The sequence below is a fragment of the Protopterus annectens genome, chromosome 7.part1 (genome assembly GCF_019279795.1).
Source record: "Protopterus annectens isolate FY-2018-M chromosome 7.part1, PAN1.0, whole genome shotgun sequence".
Lineage (NCBI taxonomy): Eukaryota > Metazoa > Chordata > Ceratodontiformes > Protopteridae > Protopterus > Protopterus annectens.
The window spans coordinates 152,707,563-152,719,565 of record NC_056740.1 but is presented as its reverse complement, the minus strand read 5'-3'; the positions used below and the strand labels follow the sequence as shown (position 1 = coordinate 152,719,565).

The 12,003-nt window shown below is 39.0% G+C and overlaps 1 protein-coding gene across 4 annotated transcripts in view; it reads left to right on the top strand.

Annotated features, from left to right (window-relative positions):
- The window catches only part of GRIP2 (glutamate receptor interacting protein 2), a 2,580,489-nt gene that overhangs the window by 1,504,495 nt on the left and 1,063,991 nt on the right, over window positions 1-12,003 (top strand). For all 4 annotated transcript variants that reach the window (XM_044078606.1, XM_044078609.1, XM_044078607.1 and 1 more), the window contains exons 5-6: window positions 7,536-7,622; window positions 10,312-10,387. In XM_044078606.1, coding sequence (XP_043934541.1) covers window positions 7,536-7,622; window positions 10,312-10,387 — 163 coding nt within the window. The remainder of the gene's footprint in view (window positions 1-7,535; window positions 7,623-10,311; window positions 10,388-12,003) is intronic.

The window sequence follows — 12,003 nt, the reverse complement described above, 5'->3', positions numbered from 1 at the left end:
AAGCAGAAAATGATTAATTTCAACAGTTGGCTAAGTTTCTCATGTCATTCTAAGGGGATCCAGTATCTGTCTGCCTGGGATGACATGACTGACAGACCTTGATGGTTTGCCAGAGATGGCCTGCATCTGTCAACCCTGGGCTCCCAGTTGCTGGCCAAGGCTTTTGCCACCCCCTATAGTGCCTTTTTTAGGTGGTGTTCCAGAGACCAAATTACCACCGTAACAGCTACAAACAAATGCAATCTGAGGGTCATGCTGCTCAATGCTAGAAGTCTAAATCTCAAAATGCACTTGCTTGAAGCACTCCTTAAAATGGAGAACATTGACATTTTTGCTGTAACAGAAACCTGGTTCAAGGCAGCAGAAAGTACCCCTGCACTACCAGGCTATAACTCATTTCACACCTTTCGGCCCCAGAACTTGGACCAAAGCTCCAAAGGCAGTGGTGTTTCCCTATTCATAAAGGATGCACACACCTCCAGACTGGTAGCCCAACATAAAGCATCAGAGATACTTCAGGTGCAGCTAACATTGGGTAAGACGGCAATTCAGGTTGTAGCCTGATATAGGTCCCCAACCATGTCCCAAGACTCACTCCACATTCCTAAGCACCTTGGAGAATATTAGGGTCCAACCTAACACTCTGACTGGGTGACGTCAATTACCCCTCCATTAACTGGGAAAACTACTCATATACCAATACACTTGCCCAACATTTCTGGGAATTAATTAATTCCAATGCCCTGGACCAGCTCGTTCTTATCCCCACTAGAGGTAGCAACATCCTTGACCTGGTCATTACTAACCTGGGTGACCGTTGCTCTACACCAATAGTCAACTTCTCCCTGGTTAGATCCTACCCCAAACTAATCACCTGGGAAATCCACATCTCTCCCACCCCCCGCAAAGTAACCACCATGAAAAACTTCTCCAAAGCTAACTTTAGGCTCCTAAAAACAGAGGTGGCTAACTTCACGGCACCCATTCAAATGGAGAATAGTTGCATGACTGCTGAATCATACACCAGTGCACTGTACAAACATGTACACAAATGCATGGATCTCGCCATACCCAATAGAACCAAGACACACTCCAAAAAAAAAAAAAGGAAGCCAATCTGGTGGTCCCCTGCCATAAACAAGCTCTACAACAGAAGGAGAAAACTGATGTGGAATAAGATGAAGTCCCAAGACTGGAAAAAACTCCCTTATCGGCCTCAACAAAAAGTTGAGATCCCTCATCAAATCCTCTAAAGCTAGCTATGAAAACAGAATTGCAGCAGACAGTAAAGACAACCACAAGGCATTCTATAGTTATGTAAAGAATCTCCATGGCAATATCCAGATTTGCTCTGAGCTACTGCGCAATGGTACCTCCTATACGGAGCCAACAGATTTTGCCAATGTACTGGCTGACAGATTCAGTGCCAACTTTACCCCCCCCCACCCAAAAGACCAATCACAATACCAGTAGCTTAACAGGCACCTAGTATTATTGCTGCACAGGTTAAAACAGCACTGTCCAAGGCCAAGAATACAGCTTCTATGGGACCTGACAATATCCCTGGCTGTGCTCTACATGAACAACAGAGTGAACTGGCACCTTACCTGTGTGCCCTGTTCAATCACAGCCTCACCTCAGGCTTTGTCCCTACTGAATGGCGCACAGCTACAGTCATCCCTCTACACAAAGGAGGAGCAACTACAGACCCTGGGAACTATCGCCCTATTAGACTGACGAGTCTGATATGCAAAGCTATGGAGCGCATCATCGTGGACCTAATAAACAAGGATATAGGGAATCTCCAAACTCTGGATCCCACACAGTTTGGTTTTGTGAAGGGTAGATCATGCCTGGTCAACTTGGTCGACTTCGAGCCAGTCACCAAAGCTGTGGATGAAGGCAAGGTGGTTCATACAGCCTACCTTGATCTGGTTAAGGCTTCTGATACCATTCCCCACTCAGGAATCATAGAAAAACTCAATAAGCTAGGCATCAACCCCTATATCACTAGGTGGGTTGCAAACTGGCTCACAGATAGAACCCACAGCATGAAAGTAGCTGACTCCAATTCAGACTGCTGACTAGTCATGAGTAGAGTCCCACAAGGTTCGGTTCTGGGTCCTTTCCTGTTGCTTCTCTGAAGTCCAAGTTAACATGAAGGGACTCTGGCTGGCAAAGTTTGTAGACAATTGCAATTTGGGAGCTGTTAGCTCCCCAAGTGGTGATGACATCCTACAGAATGGCCTCACTGAGACCAATGACTGGTGTCAGAACCATGGCCTTAAGCTCAATGCCAAAAAATGTGTTGTCATCCCCTTTGGGAAAAACCCAGTCCCCATGAATCACAACATCGATGGTAGTCCACTGAACACAGAAGGTGTTCTAAGAGATCTGGGAACAGGCTGACAGCAACCTCTCTTTTGATTACCACATTGCCACTGTGGTCAGAAAGTCCTTTTATGTGGCACATCTCATTACTAAGGGTTTTGCATCCAGGAAGAAAGAGGTCATTGTCTCCCTCTACAGGCCAATCATAGAGTACAATGCCCCATTTAGCATGTACCTCACTAAACACCTACAACAACTGGAGACGCTGCAAAAGTACCTCACAGAGGATTCTAGGCCTTAAAACACTTGTCCTATATGGACAGACCCAAAAAACTCCCAACTATTCTCTGTCGCATATCGCGTACTTAGAGGCGATCTCTGCTTGACTTACAAAGCCATGTCTGACAAAGCTTTGTTAGAAATTTTACTTCTAAAGACATCCCAATCCCTCTGCACCACACACTCCAGAGATTGGATGGGAAATAGAAAATTCATCCTAGGGATAACTTCAGTGGCTCTACTCGGCAAAGGCACTGGGAACTAAGGTCTTGTGGCACGATGCCAGGGTAATCCTATGGCTAGGCTTGTAAAGTTCCCAGGGCCATTAGCCTAGTACAAACCTATGAACCTGTAAGTATGTTTGCATGTGTGCCTTTGAGTTTCTGTATATGTGAGAGTCTCATCTGCCTTATGTTTGTTTAGTTTATGTAAATGAGTGCATCTGCTGTGTGTGTGTGTGTGTGTGTGTGTGTGTGTGTGTGTGTGTGTGTGTGTGTGTGTGTAGACACTAAGTACTTGCATAATTTATATTTTGGGTGTAGAATACTTTCATCAACAGCAGTTAAAATTCCTATAGCAACTTTTAAACATTAGGCAGAGGGACAATTTTATATATATATATATATATATATATATATATATATATATATATATATATATATATATAATTTTCTGTTATGCACTGACAAATTATCCTGCATATGTTTCTGAGAGCAGTTTTTACTTGCAAAATGATTGTCATATAATCCTCCCACACTGGAAACCAGGTGTAATGCAGAATTTCAAACTGAGTATAATTATGTTTGCACTTTTACAGGAAATCTACATATTTGATGTGAAATTCATCCAAAGACATTTGCAGTCCATATCAATGACAAGGAGATGAGGGCTCTACTTGTCTTCATACTAGTCCTCCTATTATGTCCAAGGTGGTAAATGATTCGTCCTTGAATCAGTCCATTCATCATTTTTTTCCCTTCTCCACAGAATCCTATTGAAAGGGTTCTTCACACCATGGATTTACACAGACAGCTCAGATATTACCTAGACATGACAAAATGTATTGGGAAATCTGAGCAGCTTTGGTTTCCCTTTCTTACCAGGAAATTGGGCTTGTTGTATAAGCAAACCATCTGCTCCTGAATTTTTAAGGCCATTTGTTTTTGTTGTTCTTTTCATGGAAAGCAGCTTTCTTTTTTATGTTCATTCTACTAGGGCAGTGGCTTCTTCTGTCCCTTTTTAAGAGGGTATGGATACTAGATCCATCTTGGAAGCTACTACTTGGTCTTCTGTTCAAACTTTTAGCAAACACTATAAGTTGGATGTCATTTCTAGGGCCAGGGCAGGTTTTGTCAAGGCCATCCTTTATGGGCTTTTGGTGGGGTCTTTTGTGCCTTTCTCCTCTCATTCTTTCCAGCAGCTTTTGTACTCTTCCAAGAGTAAAGAATACTGCAACAGGGACAAGGAAGGACATAGTACAGTTGTGCAAGATCTTAACATAATAGTAGATTTCCTACTTCTCACTGTTACGGTATTCTCCCCCCCCCCTCCTACCACCTGATTCCTGTTGCCCTCCATCTGGAGGAAGAGTCATCCTCAAATCTTTTTCTTCTTTTCCTGGATGTACATGTTGCTTTTCTTTGGGGTTCTGCTATTCTTCTGTAGCACTTCATTTCTGAGGATTAGGTATCTGTATGTTGCATATGTACCTTATGCCTTCCACATAGACAATACGTCAGATGTGTGATGCCTGGAAGGTATAAAAGCCTTGGGCCAGAAGTTTAGCTATCCTCAGAAGAATAAACAAGAGTAAAGAATGTTGCAGCATTGAGAAGTAAGACATCTACTGTTATGGTAAGATCGTACCCAACCATATTTTCTTTGCCATTGCAACTTTCTTAACCTCTTCATTAGGCAACCAGTGTTTCTCTTTAGTCTGGTCATCTTTTTTATCTCCTACTTCCTGTACTCCTTTTCATTTGATAATTTCCTGAAATTTTGCATTCTACCATCAGCTTTTCTTATATACCTTATTTCCACACCTGGCTCAGCCACTGTTTTATACTGATGGACTACAGTAAAATGTGTGTGTCCTCTTTTAAATATCACTGTGAAGTGTCAATTCATTTTGTTTAGATTTGTTTTACTGACCATTACTGTAGCAGGCCAGTTCATGATGAATGCTGTCCTATACCAATAGTCATAATTAGTTATGGTATGTATACCTTTCAACTCTCCAGAATTGTTCCTCATATTTTTGGTGTGTTGCTCAAAATGTGGTTTTCTGGCATTTCATTGAGGTTTGCAATCACTAAGTAACATCAGACATTTGCATTTCAGGCATGCTATCCTTTAGAAAATACATGCTAGTGAAAAACCTGTTCTAGCAACTTTCCAAGTTCATAAGAGTAATATTTAGAGTATGTCCTCCCCTGTTATTTTAGGCTTTGACCAGAATTCTTATGTTAATAGGTTGAGAAGATTTTAGTTATAGGATTTTTTTGCCACAAACCCTATTATATTCATTTATCTATATCCTATACCCATTACTGGTGACTTGAGTCTTACTTGTCAACCAGTTTTACACAGGTAACCTGAACCATGCTCAGCAAAATCAGATACTTTTTCTTTCACGTAAAGAAAAAAAAAGCTTGTGTCTCAGAAAAATAGTTAGATCATTGAACAAAGCTGCCTGTACCAAGCTGAACATGAAGTTTCACACATAGCCTGCCACATCCCTGTCTGTACACAGCAGTGAGGTATATTATTTGGTCAGCAATTAATGTTTTCTTTGCTTGATCTTACTGCTCAGAAATAGTTTGAAAGACGTATGCTACCATTTTTGTATAAAGGTAGGATTTTGTTTTTCATTTCTGATGTGTTATTGTGAAGAAAGTAAGATATATATTGGCCATTGAGTTGTGTTAAGGCATATGAGATGATTCTACAGTCTGACATGTACATACAACCTGCCTCCCTAAACGCTCGAAAAGATACACCTCTGATGGCAGACAATGATGAAAATGAAAGAACAAATGGCCACAGATAGTAATGTATTTCAACTTCATGCTCGCATGCGTATGTTAAAAAAACACTAACTCTTAAACTAATTAAGAAGCTAGCATTTTTTTGCACTTTATATCTATATAATTCTAATTAGCTCTTGTTGGAATTTACCAAAATTTAGAATTTATAAAACTAAACAAAGGCAAATAATTTCCAAGTAAGTTAAACAAGAAAACACACCTTGGCTTTAATTAATTCCCAAAGAATCTTAACTTCTAATTTACCATCTTGCTCACATTTTTGCTGTCCTGTGTGGCTGCCTGGGACTGGTTATTACTTGGGTTCAGCAGCTTCTTACTTTATTATTTTACTTTTTCTTACTTTTAACATCTTTATTAAATTGTCACTTAATACATAAGCAAACACATTTATATGAAAGAAAAAATCATATTAACTCGTTCCAAGTTACACACACACATTATACAATCGCTTATGTTCTTTTGTATAACTATCATCAGTCCAATGTTACATATAAATTGCTCATTTCCTGCCTTCGTTTAAACCTCACTACTCCTCCATAACATTATTCTGCATGTACGGTTCCTACAATTTCCATTCATTTCCATGTAATTAGCTCCTACCCTTTTCTAAACATCCCATTTCCATTTCTTTTATCTTTGTTACAGTATTCAATATTTCAAATACAGTTGATTTAGACTTTGATTTCCATTTTTGGTAACTGCATTTTTGACATTCACCAGAATTAAACTTAACAAGGTGTTACTATGTCTATGCAATTCAGATCTTGTATCCCAGCTCAAAAGAATAATTTCCTTAGTTACACCTGTTTTCTCATCCAGTATTTCTGACAGAGTACTCTGTAGGGAATTTTTAAAGTCTGCGAACTCATTACTCTCACATATGTCAGTTACCTCTTTCATCCCCATCACACTTCCAACATTTGCTGTCCATCTGTGGAAAAATTCTTTGGAGTCTGCTTGAGGTATAAAAATACCTACAGAAACACTTCCAAGTATCTTCATCATTCTATTCTTTACTCCCTCCTGTGCTTGCTACTTTTACATTTCATGCTTGACAATACCAAAATAATAAGTCTCAGTTTTTACAACAGTTGCAATAGCAGTCACTTAACTCAGTCATTCACCTTTGATACACCCCTGAAACTGGAGGACTGACTGGGACATCTGCCTGCCTTTTGGGCCATTCCGTGCCGGAGTAGAATATGGGCCAGTATGCAAGTGTCTGGTTGTGGTCGTGGAACGTCTGATGGGGAGCACATGCAGTTTACCAGTAGGCAGGAGCAGGATTTGAAAACAGCATAGCTACTAAAAATGCCTTAATTCACTAGTATAAATACATAATAGCAAAAATCTGAGTAGGCATATGCCTCCCCATGCCCATTACTTACGATTCTTCTGCAAATATGTTTTGTGGAGTAACACCAATGGCTGTAAGAAGTCCATTACTTAGGCACTGAGGTATGCTGATGACTGATACCAAGGGAAATAACAGTGGTCTGGTTCTAAATTGGGAAGACCACAGCTCAGAGCTACTGCCAAACAAGCTGAAATATGAATATCCCTGGCTCTGTTGTATAGAGGTATGAAGACTTGGCTGTAACCCAGACGACCTGAGACTGATTAGCAGCTTAGGCAGTGAAAGTCAGGCAGGGCATGGTGGAAGTAAAGGACTTAAACTGGCTCATCAGTCAGTGGGAATAAAAAAATATATATATATTGTTTAACGTCTTCAAGTAGGACAGTTTTAGAACTGTAGTGGAAGGGAGTTTTTCTGTAGCTTTGTCCAATGAACATATACATGGAATGCACATTAAAAAATAAGGTGAAGACTGAACTCTTTCAAAGTGGGATAATATTTCCTGTTTTTTCTCTCTTCAGCTCCTGATACCAGCTCTGGGATAATTCCAAAAAACATTGAGATCTCTCTGTACAAAGAAGGGAATAGCTTTGGTTTTGTGATGAGAGGTTGGTGCAACACTTTTCTGCCTCCCTTTTACCTGCATGCTTCTGACTGTTATTAGCTGCTAAAATTCTTACAAGGACTTTTGATGGTTGGCAAGCAATCATATTACTGTCATGATTGTTATGTTGTAGATGATGGTGGTCTTAATGCTGCTATTCAACAATATTATGTTTTGAACTTACTGATATTTGTGTTACAGCCATTTCTCAAGATGTTATACCCTTACAGAAGAGGAAATGACAGAAGCCATACATTAAAGGGGGTCAGGAAAATACTGCATCAAGATCCAAAGTGACAAAATTTGTAGAGTGGTAGCAACAATGGAGTGATATGAGGATGATTTTTGAACAAAGTGGTGTGTAGTCTTTTCACTGTATCTTCACATTAGAAATGGTGAAGATAAATTTCACTGCTAAACTGTACAGAAAAGGTTGTTTTGCTGTGGCAGGATGCGACTAGGAAGCTATCTTGGATATGAAGCACATTCAGTAGATTAGGAACATGGTGAAGAAGTCCTCATGTGCAAGTCATTAACTGATAAGTTAAGGGAGTTCTGGGTATTTGACTAATCCCCTGCTTTATGAATCCATTTTTTCAGACTCCTAATTTGGGGCCACACAGCTTCATATAAAGCCATCGGTAAAGTGCATTACACATACCATGAATGTTGCATTTTGAGTCTCATCTTTCTAGTTTTCATACTTTCATTACTATCTAATAAAATAGGTCACATATCATCTGAGCAGGCATAATAGGTCTGTCCTTTAAATAGAAATGTTGATTCTTGAAAGTTCAGTGGAATTTTGCTCAAAAACATGTGATCAACTTGACTGCAGGTAATTGGTGAAGTTGCTGCCTGTAGAACCAGGGTACTGCCATATGAATGTTTATTCTCCATAATACTGCCAGGGAAGCATTAATAAAATATGAGAAAGATGAACTGGATACAGTTAACAATACTGTGCCTTTGGAACAGTTTTGCACTTATTGTAAAGGATAAAATGCACTCATGGAGCCCACTGCCAGAGAAATTTCCCTTTCCCTAACAAGTATCATAGTTGATTGCGCCAGTTAAGGGATTCAGAGAGCCAAGTTACTGTTGGCTTTGTGGACCATGGAAGCATTTTTTTTTTAGTTCTACTGTAAAATGTTTGGGTTTACTCCAATACAGAATTCCAGAAATAAATCTCACGCACCTTCATGTTACAGTATTAGTATATTCAGTTCCATGTGTCTGTATTTGCCCCAGAACATAAGTCTCGGTAATAGTAGCAAATGTAAGACTCATGCAGTAGGCAGAAACTGACAACCATGTCATTAAAATTCCAAGATTATTTTCTAGAGGACTTTATTTATCCACAGCAACTGACCATCAGCTCCCCCAGCTTTTTTCCTCATTCACTGGGCCTACTCACTCCACCTTAGCCTCCCCTGGATCAGCCCAACCCTAGTGTGATGCCAGTGAGGAAATTAAGGGCACTGGTGCAGCATCATTCTACGTGTTATGAAGTATTTGATAACCTCCATTTCCTTGCAGCAGCCTTGGCAACTCCACAATCTCTGACCTTAGGAGATGTTTGCACACTGATGCATATGTGAAATGTTTTGACTGTGCAACTCACTGGTCATGCATTATGGAGCTGTTTGGATCCACATGTTGCATAATACAGCAGACCTTTAGACTACTTCCCTCCCAGGATTGGCGAGCTGGCAATGCCTTCTTACTCCTACCCTCCACCTGTGAGCCCCTTCAACATCCATGCCACTAAATAAGCATGATTTGTCTGGAAACACAGCAAGGGCTTTATCTCCCTGGGCCATGCTACTGGTTAAATTTATTCTTCATAGTCTTTTGAGCATAGAAATGTTACTGCAGTACTTTTTGATAAGACATGATGTATTTTATGAGGAAGAGGTTACGGTTCATGAAATAAGAAGGAAGTAGCACTGACACGGCCTACTGGAAATATAAAATGGCACATGGTAGTGAAACTCAAAAGAGCTGGAGACCACCTATAGCTTAGTATTAACCTCATGTTTCCTGCAGACCACAGATTTAAAACTCCACTTGGTAGCTTTTAGCATAATTCATATGTTTGCTTTGCATACTCTTGTTATAAAGCAGAAGCTGCACTTACGAAACACAGCTGGTTAGTTTCATGATAAGTAGCACCTCACTCATCTTCCCTGTGGCAAGCCTAAGAGTTAGCACGACTGTACAGTGTTGCTGCTACTATATTAGAGCGATGCTGTATAAACTGCACACTGGGGTTCTCTCCTGTGTTCTTTGTGACACTGCTTGGACTAAAGATGCAAAATCCTTTCAGGTAGTGCCTGGTTTAGAGAGTCTATCATCAATTGTCTGATAGTAAGAGAGCACACTAGGCCGACTCTTTTCTTGTTCCACAAGAAGCAGCAAAATGTTAAGCAAATAGTACGGTGTACAAGTTTCAGTGCTCAGAAGCTCTCTTAAATTGTAGTTTTAGCTATGCAACTATCAGTTGCCCTTACCGAACTTTGCTTGCTATACCTGCAGAACTGCTATCATGTGGAAGAGAATGCATCACGCATCATTGTGATGTAAGGAGAGTGCTGCTAATCCAAAGAAAAATAGCTGAATGTAATGACTAGTAATGAATTAAAATAAAGAGCTTGTGACAAAGCTTTTTTTCTGTGTTCTTAAACCCTTAGGTGGGGCCCATGAAGACTGGCATAAATCTAGGCCACTAGTAGTAACCTATGTGAGGCCTGGGGGACCAGCCGACAGGTAAGGTTTTAAAAATAATTTTTATATGGCAGTATTAAACAAATATTATTGTAAGTCCATCTGCCATTCCACGTAAAATTATTTCTGCTGTGAAATTGCAGTGTTTAAATGTGTTTATAACATTTGCAAAGGTAGCAAGAAAAATGGCGGATTTATCATGGGTAGATTTTTTTCAGATAGATGGACATGTGTTTGTCTGATTTGTTTTGTGAATACTATAAAAGTGGATATAAAATTTATACACTAGCAGCAGTTATTGATTATATCTGATAAACTGCTTCAGTCAGTGTTTCCAAAGTAAACATTGCAAGTCACCACAGTAGAATTTAAAATGTATACTGGAGAGAGTTTATCAGCACTTAATTATATAGGTATCATACACTACTAAAGCAAAGAAATCTGTCACCATTGCTTGTGATTGCAAAAGTTCATGTATAGTTGGTACTGACTAAATGCAATGACGTCTGCCCAACAACCACTGAGGGAAATGATGGACATTCTGTTAAAGAAGGTGAGTAGAGACATCAGTATTGGGCCAGATTCTATACCTGGAAGCATTATTGTTACCCTAAGGGATTTCCTAACTCAAGTTAATATTATGTAATATGTTGCTAGCAAATAGCATTGTGCCAAACACTTGGAAATAAGATGTGGGAAATATGACTTGGTTAACAATTAATGTTTTGTTAGTTTGACATCACTGCTGGCAAATGGTACGAAAGATGTATGCTACCAATTTTGTATAAAGATAGTTTTTTTCTTTTTTTTTTTGTAATTACTAAATTTTAAGTTTCACATACCGTTTAATCTTCATGTATGGTGCACTTATTTTGGCACTGATTAATGATGCAACCATTTTGTGGCTATGTTTATACAATGCTAATAAACAAGACGGAATGCTAAAATGCAACTTTCAGTAACTCCCCAGTATTAAGCATTTAAATCCAAACATTACAATCTCATCTTAATCTCAACTTTGATTTAATATTGTTTCTTAAACAAATAAACTTAAATGCACAGATTAACTGTTTACAACATAATTTGAGATCAGGAATTAATTAGTGCTCATATTGTTCTGTTTTTACTACTACACACATCTTAATGGCTAGATCAGTGACTTCTCTACTGTTTGCACTCTAGTAAAAGTATATACATCCCCCACAAGCTCTGTTGATAAAACAGAATCCAATACAGCCCATTGTTTAATATGAAGTTCTGATTCTGACCTCTAATTTATATCTGTTCCATATTTTTAAGTCTCTCTAATTATCTTTTTACACATCTCTTGTTAACGGTTTGTCTTTTTTTCCATTTTCTAAGTATAGCTTTTTTAGCCACTGTCAACACGAAAGTTAACAGCACTTTTACCCTTTTAGTGGATGCTATTTTACACCAACTCAGCAAAACATCTGTATAATGAAGTTCAATTATCTTCCAAGTACAAGACCTGGCATATTATTCAAGGCATTTTTGTACTGAAGCAGCTTTACACATTCACAGAATATAAGCTTCCAAGAACCACTTTCTATATATATGTATAGATCTATATATATATATATATATATATATATATATATATGTGTGTGTGTGTGTGTGTGTTCTGTGTGTGTGTGTGT